General features: G+C 39.7%; 1 protein-coding gene across 11 annotated transcripts in view; it reads right to left on the reverse strand.

Annotated features, from left to right (window-relative positions):
- Positions 1 to 16,971, reverse strand: part of Kdm6a (lysine demethylase 6A) — a 158,136-nt gene extending 141,165 nt beyond the window's left edge. For all 11 annotated transcript variants that reach the window (XM_076562900.1, XM_006997080.4, XM_006997077.4 and 8 more), the window contains exons 1-2: positions 16,386 to 16,971; positions 16,109 to 16,172 (exon numbers count right to left, since the gene is read on the reverse strand). In XM_076562900.1, coding sequence (XP_076419015.1) covers positions 16,109 to 16,172; positions 16,386 to 16,546 — 225 coding nt within the window. In that variant the 5' untranslated portion in view covers positions 16,547 to 16,971. The remainder of the gene's footprint in view (positions 1 to 16,108; positions 16,173 to 16,385) is intronic.
- Between the last annotated feature and the right edge of the window lie 4,953 nt (positions 16,972 to 21,924).

Consider the following 21,924-nt stretch of genomic DNA (forward strand, 5'->3'; position numbering starts at 1 on the left):
TTTGTGCTCCAGCTGGGCAGGTCGTGGCAAGTAGTAACCTGATACCAATGCTACACAAATGCTATCCCAAACTATAAACCAAAAATATAGAAATTCAACAGAATTCATCCTCCTCATGATCACAGACAGAAAACTCAACAAAAAATTAGCAAATGTAACTCAACAAGGTACAAAATGAAGTATATGTGAAGACCAACTGAGTTTTATTCTGGGTATGTAAAGCTGGTTCAGCATTTATCACACCAACAGACTAAAGAAAATGGTAAAAATCACATCAAATGACCCACTTTTAAAAAGGCATTCAACAAAATCCAACTTTCATGAGAAAAATTCCTGCACAGTTAAAAAGCAGGGTAAGGGAGAATAGATACAAGAACTTTCTCATCTCAACTATATAAACTGCATCTACTAGCATAAGCTGATTTTTTTTTAATACAGCCTCAGCAGTAAAGGTGCCTGTCACCAAGCCTGACAACCTGAGTTGGATCTCCAGGATCTACATTGTAGAAAGGAGAGAACCAACTCAACTCCCATAAACCATCCCCTGATCTGCACACATGTGCCCACACACAAGCACACAGAATAAATGTAATTTTAGAGATTTTTAGTTCTACCACATATTTTACAACAAATACCTGAATTTTTCCCTCTATCTTCAAGAACAAGGAAAAGATGTCCACTGTCTCTATTCTTATTCAACACAGTACCTACTAGAAACGCTAAGTCACTGCAATGAAGCAAGAATAATACACTGAAAAAGGTTAGAAAGGAAAAAAATAAAACTTTAATACTTACAGGTAACATGAGTCTCTACTTAGAATATCACACAAGGAATATTTTATAATAATAAAATTTACTAGGATAAATGTGTGATCAAGGTTACTATACAAAATATAAATTATATATATATATATATGTATGTATGTATGTATATCACACACACTAGGGTGGGGAGATGGTTCCGTTGGTAAAAAAAAAAGGGTCTGCCATGTAAGCACAACTGGCTAGCCAGTCTACACAAATCCATAAAGTGTCTCAAAAACTAAGGTAAAAACATCCTGACATCAACCTCTGTCCTCCACAAGTGCCTGCATGAGTAAGCACACATGTATACAAAACAAATAATTTAATATAAAATTTAATACATCACAGGGATGAGAGGTATGGTTCAGTGACAGAGCAATTACCATGCATGAGGTCCTAGGTTTGATGCCCAGCCAAGAAACACACACACACACACACACACAAAATTTTTAAAAACTTTAGATCTATCATCACAGTTTCACAGTTGGAGTAAGTATAAATTGTGGTCTTCAATTCAGATCTACAATCATAATTTATACTTGTTTCAAAGGAAATGAAACACTTAGGTATAAATTTAACAAATACACAAGGAATAAGTCACAAAGAACCTAATTAAATGAAAACTCACCTCAAACTTGGGAAATGGAAGACAACATAGTAATTCCTATGATATATAGTTACTGTATTCATATCAACTTTTTTTATCATTTTTAGTGCATTTAGAGTATATGTGCCTTAGGCCACATATATGATGATCGTAAGACAACTTTCAAGAGCTATTGTTTTCCTTCCACCATGTGGATCTTGGGGATCTAACTTAGGTCATCAGGTTTGGTAGCAGGCGCCTTTACCCACTGATGAGCCACCTCATAGGCCCTCAAGCTTATTTTTAAATGAATACAGAACAATTATTTATTTCTGAAGAGGCCTCAGACTAGCTAAAACTATACTGACAAGAATAAGTGCTAAGAATTACAATATTTGATATTACAGCTTAGATTTAGCTATCATAATCATACTAATGGAAGAACAGATATATGAATAAATAATATAGAATACAGCACCCAGAAGAAATAAGACTCTAAAATTATGTCTAACTAATTTTTGACAGATACAAAGCAATTAGATGGAAAAGAATATCGCCTTTTTAACAAATAGGGGTGGAGTAACTAAACATATTACAACAAAAATAAAATAAACTTCAACCTAAAGCTCACATCTTATTCAAATATAAACACATAAAAAAAGTATATTTATTACAAATTTTAAAGCTGGGGCTCACTGGAGAGAAGAGCTTACTGACAAATATGAGGAGCTGAGTTCTGGACTGCAATACCCACATAAAAACCACAACAGAGGTACTCACTTGTAACTCCCAATGCTGGGGAGGTGGGGTGACACTGCTGGGGCTTGCTGGACACCCACGCCAGCCTTGGCGGGGGGGGGGGGCACTCTAGATACATAAGAGAAATTCTTTCTCAAGGGTACAGTACAGTACAAAGAACCCTCAGGCTGAGGGCATCGGTTTAGCCAGAGATAGAATGCTTGCCCAGTATACACCAGTCTCTAACATTTTATCTCCAGCATTTCCAAAAGACACTTAAACAGCTCACAGCCAAATAGTGAAAAAGGAAACTATCCAAGTAAGAAACAGGGAAAACACTCAAATAAATGTTTCACCAAAAAAAGATACACAGATGAAAAATAATATGATAGACGTTGCCAGGTGTGTGGTGGCACACAACTGTAATACCAGCGTAAGTGGCTAGAGCAGGAAGAAAGTGGTGTGTGTGAGTGGGGGGGGGGGGGGGGGTTGGGACATGACACTGGAGAGAAGACTCAATGGTGTATTAAGTCTTCCATAGAACCTGAGCTTGGTTCCCAGCACCCACATGGCAGCTCACAACCATCTGTAACTCCAATAGTTCCAGAGGATACAACACCACCTTCTAACCTCTGAGGGCACTGAATGTACACAGTACACAGAAATACACAGAGACAGACACCCATACACATAAAATAAAAATAAATATTTTTTAAGACATATGCAACTACCAGCAACTGTACTGGGAGGCAAAAGCAGGATCTCAGAGTTCGAGGCCAACCTAATCTACACAGTGAGTTCCAGGACTGCTAGAGCTACATAGTGAGTGAGACCCTGTCTCCAAAAAGTTCTTAACTATAACTTCCTAGCAATTATACTCTTTTTCTAACTTACAATCTTCCAACTCTACCTTTATAGATAAACTATAATCAAAATATAATCATAAATACAAATCTACATTTAAACAAAACCAAGCAGTAAAAAACTTACAATGGATCAGCAAGTAACTAAAAACTAATGCCAAGTGATTCTTTTGTAACACCCAATTGCCTAGCATCAGTAGTGTATCTATCCATTTAAATGTGACATTTCTTTTTTTTTAAAGATTTATTTATTTATGCCGGGCGTTGGTGGCGCACGCCTTTAATCCCAGCACTCGGGAGGCAGAGGCAGGCGGATCTCTGTGAGTTCGAGGCCAGTCTGGGCTACCAAGTGAGCTCCAGGAAAGGCGCAAAGCTACACAGAGAAACCCTGTCTCGAAAAACCAAAAAAAAAAAAAAAAAAATTTATTTATTTATTATGTATACAGTGTTCTGTCTGCATGTATCCCTGCCCACCAGATCTTATTACAGATGGTTGTGAACTACCATGTGGTTGCTGGGATTTGAACTCAGGACCTCTAGAAGAGCAGCCAATGCTCTTAACCTCTGAGCCATCTCTCCAGCCCAATGTGATATTTCTTATCCATGCACATCTTAGAAATCATTTGGCTTTGGGCCATTCTGGAAGATTGCTCAGAAGGTTAAAAGTGATAGATATGCAACCCTGATAATCCAAGTTTGACACCACAACCCACATAAAAAGCCAGATACATCTGCAATCTCAACATTCCTAAAGTGAAATGGGAGACAGAGACAGGAAATGAACCCAGAAGGTCCCAGGACAGCTAGCCTGGAGTATACATGTAGCACAGCAGGAAAAACAAAGAAAAACCTTGCCCCAACAAGGCAGGAGACAACCAATTCCCCAGTGTTGTCATCTAATGTCCAGAGGATCATGCGTGCACACAGGAGAGAATTCATTAATATAGAGAATTCAATATTAGTTGGGCCCTATAAAACAAAGGGTTAAGAACTTAGAAAAAGCCAAGTGCCAACATTCTAGCCCTATTGCTAATTTGTGATGAAAACCAAAGTATCTTTCAGTGAAATAAGTAATACAGTAAGAACTGTACCTTTTTCAACTAATCAAGAATGCAAACTTATTTTCTCCTTTCTGTAATAAAGAATAAAATATGAAAATGAATGACTCTCACAAATACAAGATATTAAGTAGCAACAACTATGGCTACTTCTATACACACACACCCAAGAAATGACTCAAATTAGTATTCATGAAGCCTGATAATCACACCAATAAAATCAAAATATAGAGGCAAAAATCACCAATTATTCCAATTGGAGAGTTCTTAGCATATGTTAAACAATTGTTATCTTAAGTAAAATATATGAACACATTTTCAATTATGAACTGTACATCCTGAAGCATTTCTACACTCAATACCACATTAAAAAGAACATAAAAAACTCAAAAACCAAAATAACAAAAATCACCAAACCAATCCCATGAACATCTCACTATGTGAATGACTAGACAACTCTGAAACCCAACACAATTCAAAATAAGTATTTTCATATGGCAAGGAATAAAACTAACAGAACAGTTGAATAAAACATATACACTGTGATCTCAAATATATAAGAGGAACATGCAACACAATTATGTTCATGTTTGTGATGAAATACTATGAAATGTTACCTAGCAAACTTTCTAGCAGCTGCTGTGGAAAACAGTAAGTAAATTTTGAGAGGTAACTTAGAAAAAAAAAAAAAAAGATTTTCTTTTTACTAATATCCTTTCTGTAACTTTTCAATGTTGTACTATGTGCAAATATACTTATTTGAAAAAGAAAAAAAAACTGCATGAAGACACCTGAACATCAAAGACAGAATTGTGGCTGCAACAGGATAAGTAGATTTGAGATCTGAAGTGTAGAAATGACACACTCTGGTGATTATTAGGGCTTAATATGTTAAAAGAGGTGTTGTGACTATTCCAAGATTTCTGGGATGACAGATGTGGTGTGTGACATTTACAAAGGTAAAAAACATTTAAGACAATGGTAAATTCAGTTTGTCCATATTCGATGCCCTCAAAAAACTACATATCAGGTAGACAGTCAAGGTATATACAAGTTGGGACCAGGATTAAGTAAAGAAGATCTAGACCAGAACCTCCTTGCAGTGGGAACAAATGCAAAGCAGAAAAAGCAAACAAAAACCTTAAAGTTAAAAGTCTTCACGAGAGCTTTCAAACCTGCCTCCACCTCTTCTATCTCATAACTAAACCACAGTTTTAGTTTAAATTTAATTGTCTTTTCCTATACCATCTATCTTGTACTGAGCATCTTCCATTACAAGCTCAAAGCCAAACATACACTATTTTTTTCTCCGTAACACAAAATCCAAATAGCACACAGGAAATCTATTATCAATTCCATTTTACAGATAGGAAAACTGAGCCTCCGAAAGATGCTTGCCTAAGCATCACAGATTTGGTAGATGGCAGATTTCTACCTAAAATCTACATATTACTTATTATTTATCAATTAGTACTTAACACCTAGTGTATCCCCCCACCATCAGTAATATTACTATAAAACCAACTACTAGTTCTATCACTTCCCCTGATTCAAGAGTTCATTAAACTTATATCTAGAATAGCTATAATGCAGTTTAAACTATCCATAATAAATTTCTGAAAGGTCAAAGTTGCACCATCATTTGAGAGTTCATGGCACTGTACATATCTTTAATATCTTATTTACTAAAGAAAAAAAAAACAAACAAAAAAAGAAAAAGTAAAATATTTTATTTACTGTATTATATTCTCAGTCTGCTGTCCTCCCAAACTGTAGCAAACAGAGGCCAGAAGTTGTCTCCAAAACTGATACTGATACAAACTCCCCCCAACAATACAACAAATGGTTCACAAATCATTGAAGTGGTTTTTCTTTTTTTGGTTTTTAGAGACAGGGTTTCTCTGTGTAGCTTTGCGCCTTTCCTGGGACTCACTTGGTAGCCCAGGCTGGCCTCGAACTCACAGAGATCCACCTGGCTCTGCCTCCCGAGTGCTGGGATTAAAGGCGTGCGCCACCACCGCCCGGCTAAAGTGGTTTTTCTAATTATCATATCTGAAAACCCAAAAATCTAAAACATTTATTTTAATCACTATATCTTGAAAACGTATTTTCCCTAAATATAAAACTATCTGAACAAACTTAAGCAACTAAGCCCCAAAGTTCTTTGGGAAAATTATTTCTGTCACATACTACATAATAGTCTAACACAGAATACTACCACAATATCAAAACACAAATCCATATAAACTCAGCTACCTATCTGATCTGCATTCTACTTACTCATTTTCCAAGTAATTTATCCTCAATTCTTATACAGAGGAAGAAGGGGGAGGGGGCAATGGTCTTCGACAGAAAAATCATTTTTAGATGTTATTAAGAACATTATAGGGGCTGGAGAGATGGCTCAGAGGTTAAGAGCACTGGCTGTTCTTCCAGAGGACCTGAGTTCAATTCCTAGCACCCACATGGTGGCTCACAACCATCTATAATGAGATCTGATGCCTTCTTCTGGCCTGCAGACATACATGCAGGCAGACCACTGTATACATAATGAATAAATAAATCTTTAAAAAAAAAAAAAAAAGAACATTATAGGGGCTGGAGAGATGGCTCAGAGGTTAAGAGCACTGACTGTTCTTCCAGGGGTCCTGAGTTCAATTCCCAGCAACCACATGGTGGCTCACAACCATCTGTAATGAGATTTGGCGCCCTCTTCTGTATACTTAATAAATAAATAAATCTTAAAAAAAAAATTATACACAATTACCTATGGGCTAAATGATGTCACTAATGTTGCAAACTTGCCTGCAAATAACAGAGGTAAGGAACAAGATTCACATGAAACAAGATTGGCCAAGGATTGAAAACTGTCGAAGTAGGTGATAGATGAATGTCACTTAGCTGATTGGTTGACCTTCTCTATTTTTGAAAATAATGGAAATTTTCCTTAAAAAACTTAGTTTTCCCCATATAGGATCTAATGATATAATGTAATAAATGAAGCCTAAAAATAGTCCTTTGAAACAATTTCTTCCATTGGTCTAAGTTAGAAAGAACTAGATGATCTATATAATACCCTTAACCATAACAAAAGCCCAACCTTCTTCCTGAGAATAAACTGGGTAGCTCTATTTATACTAACACATGGAAAACAAATACTACCAGATAAAAACTCAAGAACACATTAACAGAATGACAAGTTTGAAAGTGCTAAGCAAGCTTCCAAGGGAAGGAGGCAAACAACCAATAATTCTACACAGCTGTTACATCTATGATCCACAACAATGACCAGCATGGCAAGATATCTCTAAAGGTATAAGAGTGGCACTTGTATCTTGGTCATAACCAACAGCTGTCTAATTGGACATAAGGCCTGCTCAACAAGGAGGGAAATAATGCCTGATACTAGAAACCTACCTATGGCTGGTGAGGCTGTGGACTCGAAAAAAGAACCTAGTACTGCCACTTTCTTAAACCAATATTATCTCTAACCACATTCTAAATACTTAACTTTATACCCATGGGCAACTATATGTCTCACCATTATCAAAGACAGGTCTTTTTGCAGCAGAAACTATTACAAAATACTTCACTTGATCAAAATGCAGAGAACTGACTGTGGATGCCTAGCTCCAATGGATCCATCTACAACACAACCCCTACACCTCAGGCTCAGAGAATACAGAGGAAGAAGGGACAGAAAGATTGGCTGTAAGAACCAAAAGATGAGGATGTATGCAAGACAGTGTCTTCTATGACAGGGAAGCTTCACCCATGAAATAGCAACAATATGGCTGCCTAAACAAGACCAGCATAATGACAACACCAGGTGACATGCCAAACTGGATAAGGAAATTCTGAAAGGTACCCCCTAGATGAAAAGCAATAGATCACAGCTACTAAGAAAGAAAGAATCCATCTTCTCCAGGGATGAGATTCCTGATAGGTTATCTAATTCCTGAATGCATAAACATATGAGCAACACTAGATGAACTCAGCAGGTCTTATTTATAAATTTATATAATATAGATATATAATAATTAAAGATAAGAGGCCATGAAGTTGAAAAAGAGAGGACATGAGAAAAGTTGAACAGAGAGGGAGGGGAGAAATGGTGTCACTACAGTACCCATGTATGATACCCTAAAAAAAAAAAAAAAAAAAAAAAAAAAAAAAAAGTAATAATAAAACATGCTAAAGAGGAAAATGGAGAATGAGTACAGTGACTATCACAAAGCCACCTAAAATGCATGTGCATCTCCTGTCTGTGCTTCATTCACTACTATTCCCCCACCAAGTTCAGAAATATTCCAACTTGTCATGTAACAAAATGCAGTAAAGCACTTAAAAATGGTTTTGAACTATAAAAACAGAAATTTAAAGTTATCTTTAGTTTTTAAAAAATGCTGTAATATCCTCACAGTGCTGCATCATTTTTAAATGTCTCTAGTTTAAAAAACAACCAGCCCTTGGGAAGCTGCAGCAAGAAGATCCCGAGTTCAAGGTCAGCCTGTACTACATAGCAAACTATGCTCAAAAGAAAGACAAGAGGGGTTGAAAATACAGCTCAGAAGTTAAAAGCACTTCTTTCAGAAAATCCCAGCTCAGTTCCTTGCACCTATATAGTAACTAACAAGCTGTGACTCTAGTTCCAGAGGATCCAATGCCCTCTTTTGGCCTTCCAGGGTACTGGTACCTGTGTGGTATGCAGACACACCTGCAGTTAACACACCCATACACATAAAATAAAAACAAGTCTAGCCCGGTGGTAGTAACACATGCCTTTAGTCCCAGCACTCAGGAGGCAGAAGCAGGTGCATCTCTGTGAGTTCGAGCCCAGCCTGGTCTATAGAAAAAGTTCCAAGACAGCCAGGGCTGTTAAACCAGAGAAACTCTGTCTTGAGAGAAAAAAAAAAAAAAGTATAATTTTTTTTTTAAAAGAAAGCTATCATATGACTCTTGCAGAGGAACCAGGTTTAGTTTCTTGTGGTGGTATTCTAATTGTACTGAAATGTGATTTTGATTGTATGTTAATAAAGTTGCCCAGGGGTCAGAGCTATTGGAGCCATAGACAGAGCGTGGCAGTGGTGGCACACGCCTTTAATCCCATAGATCTCTGTGTGTTCATGGATACAGCCAGCATTGGAGACATATGCCTTTAAGACCTGGGGGGCTGTACATACAGACAGTGACGAGGCAGTCACGTGTTTGGGTTTATAACCAATGAGAAGGCAGAATGACTATGAAACGACTATGAAACACACAGGGAAATAGCTCTCTTTCGGAAAGCTAGGACCACCACAGGAGGAAGGGTGAGATTTTAGCTCTGAGCTCTGATCTTTTGGCTTTCTCTTTTACATTGGTTCTGTGTTTCTTATTTAATAAGACGGTTGGTTACATCTACAGTTTCTAACACCCACATCAGGCAATTCACAACTACTTGAATTCCAGCTCCAGGGGATCTGATACCCTCTTGTGGTCTTCAGGGACAATGCACTCATGTCAACAAACCTATAAACAGACACATAATTAAAAATAAAAATAAGGGACTCTAGAGACAACTCAGTCGTTAAGAGTATTGTTGCTCTTGCAGAGGATCCAAGTTCAGTTCCCAGCACCCACCTGGCAGCTCACAACCATCTGTAACCCCAGTTCCAGGGGATCCAATACACTCTTCTGACCTCTGAAGACACCAGGAACACATGTGGTGCACATATATACATGCAGGTAAAATAGTCATACATAAAATAAATAAATCTTAAAAAAAATTCTTACATGAGAGAAATGAACTCTATAAAGTAAAATTCAAAATCCATCTCCCCAGTTGTGTTCTGCACTCCAAAATAGTGATTACTTAACTACTTTGTGATTACCCTTCCAAAACCGTCAAAGATCTTTTAAGCTGGCAGACAAACTCATTTAAGAACCCAAAGATGCCGGGCGGCGGCGGAGGCGCACGCCTTTAATCCCAGCACTCAGGAGGCAGAGGCAGGCGGATCTCTGTGAGTTCAAGGCCAGCCTGGGCTACCAAGTGAGTTCCAGGAAAGGCACAAAGCTACACAGAGAAACCCTGTCTCGAAAAAAACCAAAAAAAAAAAAAAAAGAACCCAAAGAAAAGTATATATTACTACAAGGAAAGGTCATGAGGTACATAACACATAGATCATCCTTTGAAGAGCTGAAAAAGCTAAAATCTGATTTTTAGATTATTTTCCTAAATAAAATTAAGAAGCAACTGTTACTATCTAAACTGAGAATTAGTATCTCCAAGAAAAAACTCCCATCCTTTTAAGAGCCTTGTAATCTGTTAAACTGAACTTTATTACAAACGTTCAGAGTACTAGGCACTGTGCTTCTGCCACTGATATTCATGGGCCAGTTATCCTTATGCTAATCCAGCCCCACTTACGGAATTTCAAGTTTAACATAGTGATATTCACATCACCTTCGTATCTGACCTACACTGACCACTTGAACTTGGTGTGCATTCAAATATTACCGTTATAACTTACAAACCAATATAGAAAGCATATGCAATTATGTCAAGTTTCAGTATGAATACATGACTATCAATTATGCATTCATTAAATAAACTCCATTAATTAAACAGTATGCAAATAATTACATGTAGGCCATAAGTAGCCGAATCATCATTTCAATTATTGGACGATGTGGCAGGTTTTTTTTTTTTAACATAAATTAGCTCCTTGGATACCACATTTCAAAAATATTAATAATGTACAGTGTTATCAGTCATTAACATCAATTTCAAAGAACTCAAAGCATCACTGAGTTTCAAAGCAAAAATAAACAAAAACCCCTTTCAAATATGCAGAACATTGGTAATATACATAAACAAAACCAAATGTTACATGATCTAAGTCAGAAGACTGCCAATTAAGTATGTGACCCAACATTCTATTCAAATAACCAAAATTTACCTCTAAATCAGTTTTTAACAACCTAAATTATGTAAAGGAGTCAAATGTTGCCTTGTCTTTTGTAACTGAGCCTGCAGAAAATCTATTGAATGAAAAAAACAGAAATTTAAAATTACCAGTTTACAGCCAAGCACTCTTATGGCTCACTCTTATAAATCCCAGTACTAAGGAGGCAGAAGCAGCAGGATTGCCTAGACGTCATCTGGGGCTAGAGTAAGACCCTGTCTCAAATAAACAAAACAAAACAAGGTCTACATATGTATTGCTGCAACTCTATTCTGTGACAGACATGTGAACATGTTCTGTAATCTCTTACAATAATTTCACTGCAGGGAACATACCGAAAAGTTTCAGCAAATATGTAGTAACTGAACAAAATTTTGTCCAAGCAATTGTGACTATAATTGTTTAGAAGATAATTTTCCAAACTAGAAAACATTTTTAGAAATCCATCAAATTAAAAATCTAATTCCCAAGCACAAGGTATATTTATTTATTTAGTGTGTGTGTGTATGTGGGGGAGGGGGTGAGTCAGTTCTCTTTCCCTCCTCCATATAGTTTGAAGGGATCAAACTCAAGACCTTTGGGTTGGCAACAAGTACCTTTTCCTGATGAGTCACCTCCCCAGCCCTCATGATACTATTTCTATAACTACTTTTTCCAACCAAAACACTAAGAACTTTAGAACTGAAAATGAATATCCCCTTTAAGTCCTTACAAACAGAAAGTACACATTTGTTTTCACACATCACCAATAATCCAAATATTATAGCACAAAAACGACACCTCTAAAACTAACCTAATAATTTCCTTATATGCAAAACCAAGTTTAAGAAAATATATGCTTCAGTGGATCTTAACACTATTTTCATTACCCACACCCAAAAATAAAAATGACAAGTATTTTCTTAATATCACTTTAAGAATACATTCTTAATTTTTCAAATGATGAACAATTTATAATTCCTAAGTATTCTATAAAATCTTTCTATTAAAAGAACTATCAAAAAGAAATCCAACCAGAATACTTAAGACAAACTTAACAATACAATTGTTTAAAATAAACAACTATAGTGCCTGGAATATGGCTCAGTCAGTAATCACTTACTGCCAAGCCTGACCAGCTGGGTTCAATCCTGGTGACACAGGGAAAGGGGAGAACAAGGAGTCCTCTGACTTTCCATGGTGCTTGCTAGTGTGCCTGCTCTAGCCTGCATGCTTGCATGCAGGCGTGCTCTCGCTCTCTCCCTCTCCCTCTCCCTCTCCAGCCTCCCCACCCCCGACCACTTACACACTAAATGTGACAACAAAAAAGCTATGTATTTCATTTTAAATATTTGTCTTATTTTTAATTGTGTGACTCTGTGTGTGGGCCTATGTGTATGTATGTGCATGTAAGGTACAGATGCCCAGAGAGGCCAGAAAAAGATTACAGCCACTGAAGCTGGAGTTCTAAGAATATTTATTTGTAAGTTGTCCAATGTTGGTGCTGGAAACCAAACTCGGGTCCTGTGCAAGAGCAGTACTAGCTCTTAACTTCTGAGCCATCACTCCAGCTCCACAGTTATATATTTTAGTGATATATTACCTGACACACAAATAAGATACCCCAGATTGACAGAGCCACATTCCCCAGGCCTCTACCATGTTATTACTCTAATGATACTACACAGTATTATCATACTTACACTCTTTACTTTTCTTCGCTCTATATATGCCTAACTCAAATCCTTATCTAATTAAAAAGCATACCCCAAAAACTTTTCAAATCTGTAAAAAGAAGTCAGCATAGTTCATTTCTGCTAAAATGTTTCACTTAATTATTTCTCAGTAACTCCACTGTGTTAGGAAAAAAAATAATTATTAGTGCTGGAGAGATAGATGGCTCAGTGGTTAAGAGCACTGACTGATCTTGCAGAGGTTCCAGGTTCAATTCCAAGGACCCACATGGCAATTCACAACTGCCAGTTCTAAGGGATCAGAAGCTTTCTTTTGGGCTCATCAGTCACCACCCAAATGGTAGACAGACAGACATACAGGCAAAACATCCACAGACATAAATAAATAATAATAATAATGAATAATTAAGTTATCCAAAAATTAAGGGTCAGCATTAAAGAGAAAACTTAAAGGTCATGGTATATTACAAGAATTCTAAAGCAAGCTCTAGTTCCTTACAGCCTTATTTAAGGTATTACTATAAAAATACTGTATTAAATTTTTTAAATCCAAAGCACCATACTATATATCAAAGACAATCCTGCAAAGAAAACATCTTTCAATGACTCTAGGTAATAGAATATCACAAAAGAACGCAGAGTTCAGGAGAAATCACCTGAATACAGCAGCCTCACACAGGAAAAAGTAATGTTTGGGAACAAATAAAAAGCACTTATTTAATGGTTTTAGTTTTCCAAAACTTTTTAGACTTCTGTTTATAAATGTGCACTTTAAAACTTTAAGGATACAATAAAAACACAAGGGAAAAAAAATTTCTGAAAACAAGTAAGAATGACTAAATTTCCACAAGAAAGGTAAAATACCTTTTGGCACAGACTAAATTTTTCTGGGAATAATGCAACAAAATTAATAGTTAAAAAAAGAATTCTAGGAATTATTCAATTTATTATGTGTTCAGTTAAACTGCCTGAACACACCCAACACTTTTTTTAAAGAGTTACAAAGAAAATAATTCTGAAACCAACATAACTCAACATTCCACTCCCCAAACCTCACGTCCAAAAGTACTGATTCTCAGGACACTCAAAGGATGGATAAAACTAAATAATTCAATACTTCTTTCCAAGGACTCTAGTTCACTCATTCTACTTAGAATCCAATTCAAACAGAAGAAAGGTTACGTTTTATGAAGCATAAATTTATATCACACATTTTACTGATATGTTCAGGCTAATAAGGACACAACCAAGATCCATGTGAGCGTTCAAAGGACATAATATAGAATGTTTCAGGCTGTTGGGTCCTGATCTAAGTAGCTAGGACCCTAAGGAGCACTGAGCCAAAACAAATGATTTTTTTTTTTTTTGCTCAAATATACTACTCAGTTTATCAAACTACCCTACACTTATAAAGTCATAATTCTTCCCAAAAATAAAATGAAGCTTCCCAAATCGTTCTTGTTTAAGATGGTACTTATTCAAATACCAGGAAAAATTAGAAAATTTTGAAAATATTCAATTTTTAAAATGTTAACTGTAGGTTTCACTATTACAATATAATCCAATGTTAAACACCACCCACTGTGATTCTGATTACAAGCATTCTAAGATATGAAATTATGAACTAGCACTTTACACATGCACATAAAACAGATTACACTTATTTCTTCATCACCATAACCAAAAGCAATAAATTTAGTCAAACTTTTCCAAATGAATTCTTCCTGCTAGCAACTTTACTAACCCAATGTAGACTAGCAATGTTCACTCCAAAATAAAATGGCCCTTCAATTTGAACACTTTAACTTTGGAATAACAACTCACAGTAATTTAGTCTTTGTACATAAAATACTTCAAATAGGTTGTGGGGAGCCTTAAAAACAGAGGACCAACAACTATTGACGCTTATATCATTTGAGAACCAGTCACTGTACATTTTTTTCCAGCGACAATTTTAAATAAGCAAATTAATACCCACATTGTCAAAGTTTAATTCAAATGTTCTTACGGTTCAAAGAAACTGGACTTACTGAAAAGGATTATGTCTGTTTTGCTTTCTGGTCATTGTCTGCAATCAGAACTTCTTATATTTAGATACTTTTAAACAAAAACGAATGTGATCACAGATTAAAAAGCAATTAATGCCGCTAAACCAGGCAAAAAAAAAAAATAAGGAGTAAAATAATCAACTTTTTAAAATGCTGTTAGGCTTTAGTCATCTTTCTTAAACTTCTCAATTGCAACAATAGAGCTAAGTGTCAAATGCAAACCTAGAGATTTCCGCCAAAGAAGAAAATGTCTAATGAATGCAACACCTATCATATACACTCCAAGTTTCAGGGTCCCAATTAACAAGAAAGCTTCCTAATACCATTCCAATCACACTTCGGTCAGGAAATATAAACTAAAGCAGACAGAACGAGAGTCCAGCCTTTGTTCAATAGCTTACGATGGGTAACTAAATGTGCTACAGGTTGATAAGCATTTACCAGGCTTATGCATGCTGTTTCCAAGCTAGAGAAGGGTACAAAAAATCTGCATGCAAATAACCTATGGTAATTTTTATTAACCACGGAGCAACACACTCCAAAGGAGAGGCCTATTCTTCGATAGTATTTATTTCCATGTTTACCTCTCCTCCCTCCCCCAACCTCCCCCTTCACTTTCTCCTCCCACCCTGTCCCGCCATCTTGGGCCGATAGAAGCAGCCATTACTTAACTAAATGACAGTACCAACAACTTTCCACACAAATAAACAGAGACTACACCCCGAATCCTCCCCAACCGTCCCTGACAGACTCACAGGAAACGAAGCTCCAGAAAACGCACTCACATATAACTGTGGCAGATCTATGGCAGAAAGACCCAAAAAGTAAACAAGTCACCTAACTTCAGGTAAAGCACGTAGCAATTGAGATACATGTCAACAACCCAATGCAAACTCTTCACCGACCTAAACTACGTACAACTTCCCCCATCAGGGAGCAAAGACAAGAAGCCATCCCAAAATGTTTGGGTAAGAGCAGACATCACGAACAGCCCGACTAAAGGAAGAGCCTAAAAACCAGGGGAGGTAACAAACCGAGAATTTAAGGAAATCTGCACCCGTTTATGATCTCACGACCCTCTAGAGGGACCTCGGAGATCATCGGCCTAGCTCCCAAGGGCGGTAAAATCGGAAGTAATTTGGTCGCCCCACATGAGCTCGGCCCAAAATGCGCTGCTGCCTCTGTTCCTCCGGTTCCAAGAGAAGTGATCTCTCAAGAGAGCAAGCGAGGCACCAAGGGGTGCGGGGAGCGCAGGGGCAGGAAATAGTTTCCAGAAGACCCTCGGCCGTCGTTCGAGGCCACAATGAGTGGTGACCCCGCCGCGGGGCCCGGGGCAAGCGCGCCTCTGGCCCGAGAGACCGGGTCCGCGCTCCGGCCCGCAGCTGCCTTACCTTGCCCAGTAGGGCCTTCATCCTGGCGCCATCTTCATGAAACCTCACGAACCCGAAGAGGCGGCTGCGGAGAGACACACACGCGGCTCGTTAGTGCTCCTGCAACGCCGCCGACCGGTCCCTGCCAGAGCCCGAGGCCCCGGCGTCGGCGCGGCGCCGAGAGCGCCAAGCCGAGGTGCCCGCCCCACCGCCAGCACAGAGGAGCCACGCTCCGGCCTCCGCGGAGAGCGGCGCCTGCCTGTCCCGAGCCGCCCCGGCCGGTGCCCGCACCCCGTACCTGTCCAGTCCGCCGAGCGCCTCCCTCTCCTCAGCTGTCAGGCTGGGGGACGCCTCTTCGCTCTCGCCGCTCGCTTTTCCCGCCGCCATTTTCTTTTCCTCATCACCGAAAGCGGCGGCGGCGGCGGCGGCGGTAGCGAGCGACACTCCGCAGGATTTCATGGAAACGCAGCGAATTCACAACTCCAACGCCGACACCCCCCCTCCCCGGGCCGGGGCCCGCAACGACGCTCCCAATCTCCGCACGGGACCGGCACACCAACTTTATCTCTGCCTCCTCCTCCGCCGCGAAAGGCGGCGGCGAAAAATCCCAACGCGGTAGAGGTGAAGGCAGCGGCAGCAGGGGCTATGGAGCCACTGGGTCGGTAGCGGCGACGGCTCGGCTGGAGGGTCACATCGCGGGGGCGGGAAGGGGGCAGCCACAGGCAGGGACGGCGGGAATGGCCGGAGAGCGCGGGGATCGGGAGCTCTGGGGAGATTCGTAGGAGACACAAACTTCCCCGGCACCAGCACAAAGTTGTTGTAATTGTGTCACACAGCGAACCCCACGCCGCCGCCGTGACCCCCCCTCCCTGCCCGGCTGCTGCAGCCAATCGAAGCAATCCACTCGCTTCACGTGACCTTTGTTGACTCGCGTCAGCCGTGGCTCCACTGAACTTGCTAGCTGCTTTAGCCCGCCCACCGAGGCCGCCACAGACCCGGGAGCGGGATGCTCGCCCGTTCTAGTCGGTGATTGGCTGGTGGGCGCGTCTATCCTGAGAAGGGTTGTCACTGAGTGGGGGCAGCCGGTTAGGTTGTGCTACTTAAATACACCGGCAGAGAATGGAGGGTCCGGGCGGTGTCGCTTCGGGAGCCGTGGCGGGCTCGGGAGGGGGAGGGGAGAGCTCGGGCAGGGCGAGGTCCGGCACCGCCTGCGGCGGGTGTGTGCTAGGATGCTACGGACAGTCTCTGGCTGCCCGGAAGCCTGGGGGTGGGCCGAGACTGTGGCTTCGGTGGTCCGGCGCGCGCCCGCGCACTCCGAGAGTATCGATCCCCACAGCGCGGTGGACCGGCCGAGTCGCCGGGAGGCACCACTCGGTCTCAGACCTCTGCCCTCGGAAGGAGGCGCACACTTTGGCCCTGCTGGAAATAATGGCCTCCACGGGGAGTGCGCCAGAGGAGCAGCAGCCGGCCCCATATCCTGCAGCCCGGGCGCCGCCCTAGACTAGGCCGCAGTGGCAGTCCGAAGCCCCACACCCTCGCACAAGGTGAAGGGGAAAACGTCCCTGACCCCCGCCCACACACCCCAGGCCGGAAGAAATGAAGAGTCGCCTGCAGGGGTCTGGCGCGCTGACCGCGGCACCCCACCGCCAAAGGTCTGTCGGTTGGCAGCACTTTCGGGGCAAATATAACTACTGCTTGGATTTACCCTGCGCCCTTGCAGTAATTCATGATACTGTAAGGAAAGTAAAAAATAAATTAAAAAAAAAAAACAGTTAAATTTGTTGAAGGGGATATCCAGAATGTTGGGTTCTGTTGCTGTCATCTCAGTGGGACCTCCATGGAAAAGTAGGAGCTGCATGTGAACTAGCCTTAGAGGAACAGGAGCCTCAACACAGTTTGCTGCCCAGTAAAGCTTTTCCTGCTTCCACTACGAATGAAAACCCTTAATAGTAATATTTGCTTGTTCTGCCCCTTAGGAGGTGCAAATAAAAGCCTGCTGTTCGATCCATAGTATAATCAAGAGAAAAACTAAGCCTTCTGTCGACTATCTTGGAAAGGCAGATTTAATATGTATTTCATATAACAGGGCACACCTCCAGTCTTAGGGGATAGGGAAATATTAATTATTAAAGAATGACTATATGAAGAAAAGGATCCCTTTATAAATGGAGTTTTATATGTTTTAAATAGTAAGTTTACACCTGTAATCAATAGGGTTTATTTAAATTTAGATTTCAGGATATGTAACTGCTGAGTCAGTAAATCCTAGCTGTATTCAGTGAGAGACTACGAAAACCCCAACTGATTGTTGCAAACAGACAGCGCTTTAAATTGCTGCCTGGGGACTAGTAACTAGATGAACAAACTCTAGTTTTATATGAATTATATTTCATGCTTAATTACAGTTTTAGAGAACATCTCTTCCACTCTATGGTATTCCATTTCACTTGAGTGAGTACAGGGGACTGAATATTTTCTATAGCTAAATTAACACATGCGTTGTTAAGTGTCACAAATGGTGACCTTCAAAGCCTGGGAGATTTTTGGCCTCACTAACACACAAACACTCAACTTGCACAAACAGAAATCAAATCTGTCAGTATTTGGCTATATTCCCAAAGTTAGTGATTCCTGATTCAGTACCTTCCCAAAAATGATATAAAGCAACCCACTACCCATGCCTCAATGCCTTCCCGTCCTCCATTGCTAAGATAGATTATTAGAGGTACAGCGACGGGGAGGGGCTGGAGTCTAGCTAGCACAGCCGGTTTCCGATGCTTTGTACAAGCTGTGTGACCTCTAAACCAAAGCTGTTTTTTTTTTTTTGCTTTGGGGGAATTCTTGTTTGTTGGATCACAGATTTTAGGAGATAGGGTCTTGCTCTGTAACCCAGGCTGGCGTCTGGCGTCTGGCATCTGGCGTCTCCTGCCTTAGATTCCTCAGTTCTGTGATAGTAGAATTGCACCACCATGGCTGGCTATACCAGCGCTTTATGTTTATTCTAACTACAAGGATTTATCACCCATCAATCATGAAGCACTTTCTATATAGTAACATAAGTCTTACATCACTATGTAATTTTTGGCCTTTTTCATAGTTTTCATCTGTCAAATGTATGTAAAATAAGTTTAGACCCTTTCCCATTCACTGTTGAGAAAATGATTCCATTTTATTTTAAATTTATGACATACAAAAATGGGAAATTTTTGTTTTATAATAATTATTACTATGAAAAGTAGTAACTGGGCTGATTTAGCTCAGTTAGCAGAGTGCTAGCCTATTACATGCATGAAGCTTTTAGTCAGCATAAAGTGGGTGAGGTGGCACAGACCTCTAATCCTAGCACTCAGAAGGTGAAGCCAGGAGAGTCAGAGGTTGAAGGTCGTCCTAGGCTACAAAGGAGGGAAAGAGGGCATCAAAATGTGGAAGGCAGAGTGGTGTCACAATAGGAGCCTGGTCTGTGTTACACCGTACAAATCTAGGCTCTAAGCCTATTGCTGGCACTTAATAGTGGGACAGCCAACCTTCAATAACATAGTTCTTCAAAGTATTTGCCACTAAGCCTGACAACATGAGTTGGATTCCCAGAGCCCAGACTCTTGCAAGTTGTCTTCTGACCGCCACAGGCTTACTATGACATACACATGTCCATACACACACACACACACACACACACACACACACACACACACACAAATAAGTATAAAAAACAAATTTAACAAACTATAACCACTTAATGACATTATTTTAAAGATTAGGCCGGGCGGTGGTGGCGCACGCCTTTAATCCCAGCACTCGGGAGGCAGAGCCAGGCGGATCTCTGTGAGTTCGAGGCCAGCCTGGGCTACCAAGTGAGGTCCAGGAAAGGCGCAAAGCTACACAAGAGAAACCCTGTCTCGAAAAACCAAAAAAAAAAAAAAAAAAAAAAAAAAAAGATTAGATGATGTGGCTGGGTGTGGGGGCACATACCTTTAGTCCCAGCATTCAGGAGGCAGAGGCAGGTGGATCTCTAAGTCTGAGGCCAACCTGGGCTACAGAGCAAGTTCCAGGACAGCCAGGACTATACAGAGAAACCCTGTCTTGAAAAATCAAAGAAAAAGAAAGGAAGAAATTAGATGCAGTAAGACAGATGAGGTACTAGATATATAATATAGAATCCAAAACCTTATTAGGACTCATGGTGTGATTAGCATATTCAAGGCCGCTCAATCTCCAGCATCAAAATAAACAAAATTTAAATTTTTTATTTTTGAGATCTTTTCTTGCTTTCACATACAGAGTCTAAATTTTTTATCACTACACTACAAATCACTTCTTCCTATCCTTTACCCTCCCTATAAGCCCAACACAAAAGCAATCCTAATCTACTTCATATTTGGGGAATATAACCACAGTGTTGCTATGCCTCTCATTTATTCTAAAATGAAAAATTACATCAATTCCATATTTTTATAGTTCTGACAACACAATAGAAGCTGGAGAAATTTAATATGAATTTGCTAACCTGATAAAATTTGCATAGGTTAATCAAGTATATAGAACATGCTAAGTCAGTTTATGGACTAATTACTGCATAATTTGAAGCAGTATTACAATTAGTATACATTCTATCAATACCAAACCAGTTACAAGAAAATAAATTTAATCTATTCTAAACAACTAAATATTTAACCTGAAAGAGTTAAAAAAATGTAGTTAATTTTTAATGTTAGTACCATAGAACATTTACAAATAATAGAAACTCACAACAACAGTCATTTTTATCTAGTCTAAATAAGGCTATCTTTGCTCGTACTTATAATTCCAGCATTTGAGAGAAGGTGGTATGGTCAGTAGTTCAAGGTCCACCTGGAGTACATAAAATCCTATCTTCCTCAACCCTCATCCAAAACAAAAAACAAAACTACAAAAAAACTAATCATTTAAGTCAAGTTCAAAAGTTTCGCCAGTTCTTCTCATAATTAATGAGTAAAAAATATTCCCTTGCTCGGTGAGTAAAGGAGCTTGACACTGCCTGAGTGATCCCTGGAACTCACAGGTAGGAGAGAATCAACTCCTGGAAGTTGTCCTCCAACCTATACACACACACACACACACACACACACACACACACACACACACACACACAGAGTGATAAATATAAAACAGTATTTTCTTAAAAAGATTATCCAACTGATGGCAGAAATGAAAAAAGGGTTAAGGTTATCCAGAAATAGGGCGCTATTATAAAAACTTCAGTTGTGAGAATGGGTTGGGGATATCTGCTTTATCTTATCAGGATGAAATAAAATATCCAATTGCAGTATGAAGCCTGAACTTCCACCCCACTCAGCATTTATGAGGAGCCATTCCTCCTCCCCACTGAACTGGTGTCAAAGGAAGTCTAGTGGACAGTCAGGATTTTCACTACTGCCCCATCCCCACTTTGTCAGTAGAAGCAATAGAGATCAATAACTTGTTGGTTGCTATAATTGGAGGCCATAATTCCCATCCTCATGAAGCAATGACCAGGAGACGTTGCCTCTCCAATCAGTGTCAATAAAGATTGAGGAACCAAGACTTCTACCAATATGGGGCATGAAGGAGGCAGTGCCCCTCCCTGAAACACTAGAACAAGCAGAGGATCCCTGCTAAAATGAAAGATTTACACAAGATCCTGAGTCACAAAAAGTCCAGGTTTCAATTTTTCAAACTCATTTATCATACTAAGAACCAGGATAATCTTAAGTGAGGAAAAAGATGATCAATAAATGCAAACAGTAAGACAGTTTGGGTATTTGAATTATCTGGCAAATATTTTGAAGCAGTCTTCATAAAATGCTTCAACAAGCTATTCT

The sequence above is a fragment of the Peromyscus maniculatus genome, chromosome X (genome assembly GCF_049852395.1).
Source record: "Peromyscus maniculatus bairdii isolate BWxNUB_F1_BW_parent chromosome X, HU_Pman_BW_mat_3.1, whole genome shotgun sequence".
NCBI classification, from domain to species: domain Eukaryota; kingdom Metazoa; phylum Chordata; class Mammalia; order Rodentia; family Cricetidae; genus Peromyscus; species Peromyscus maniculatus.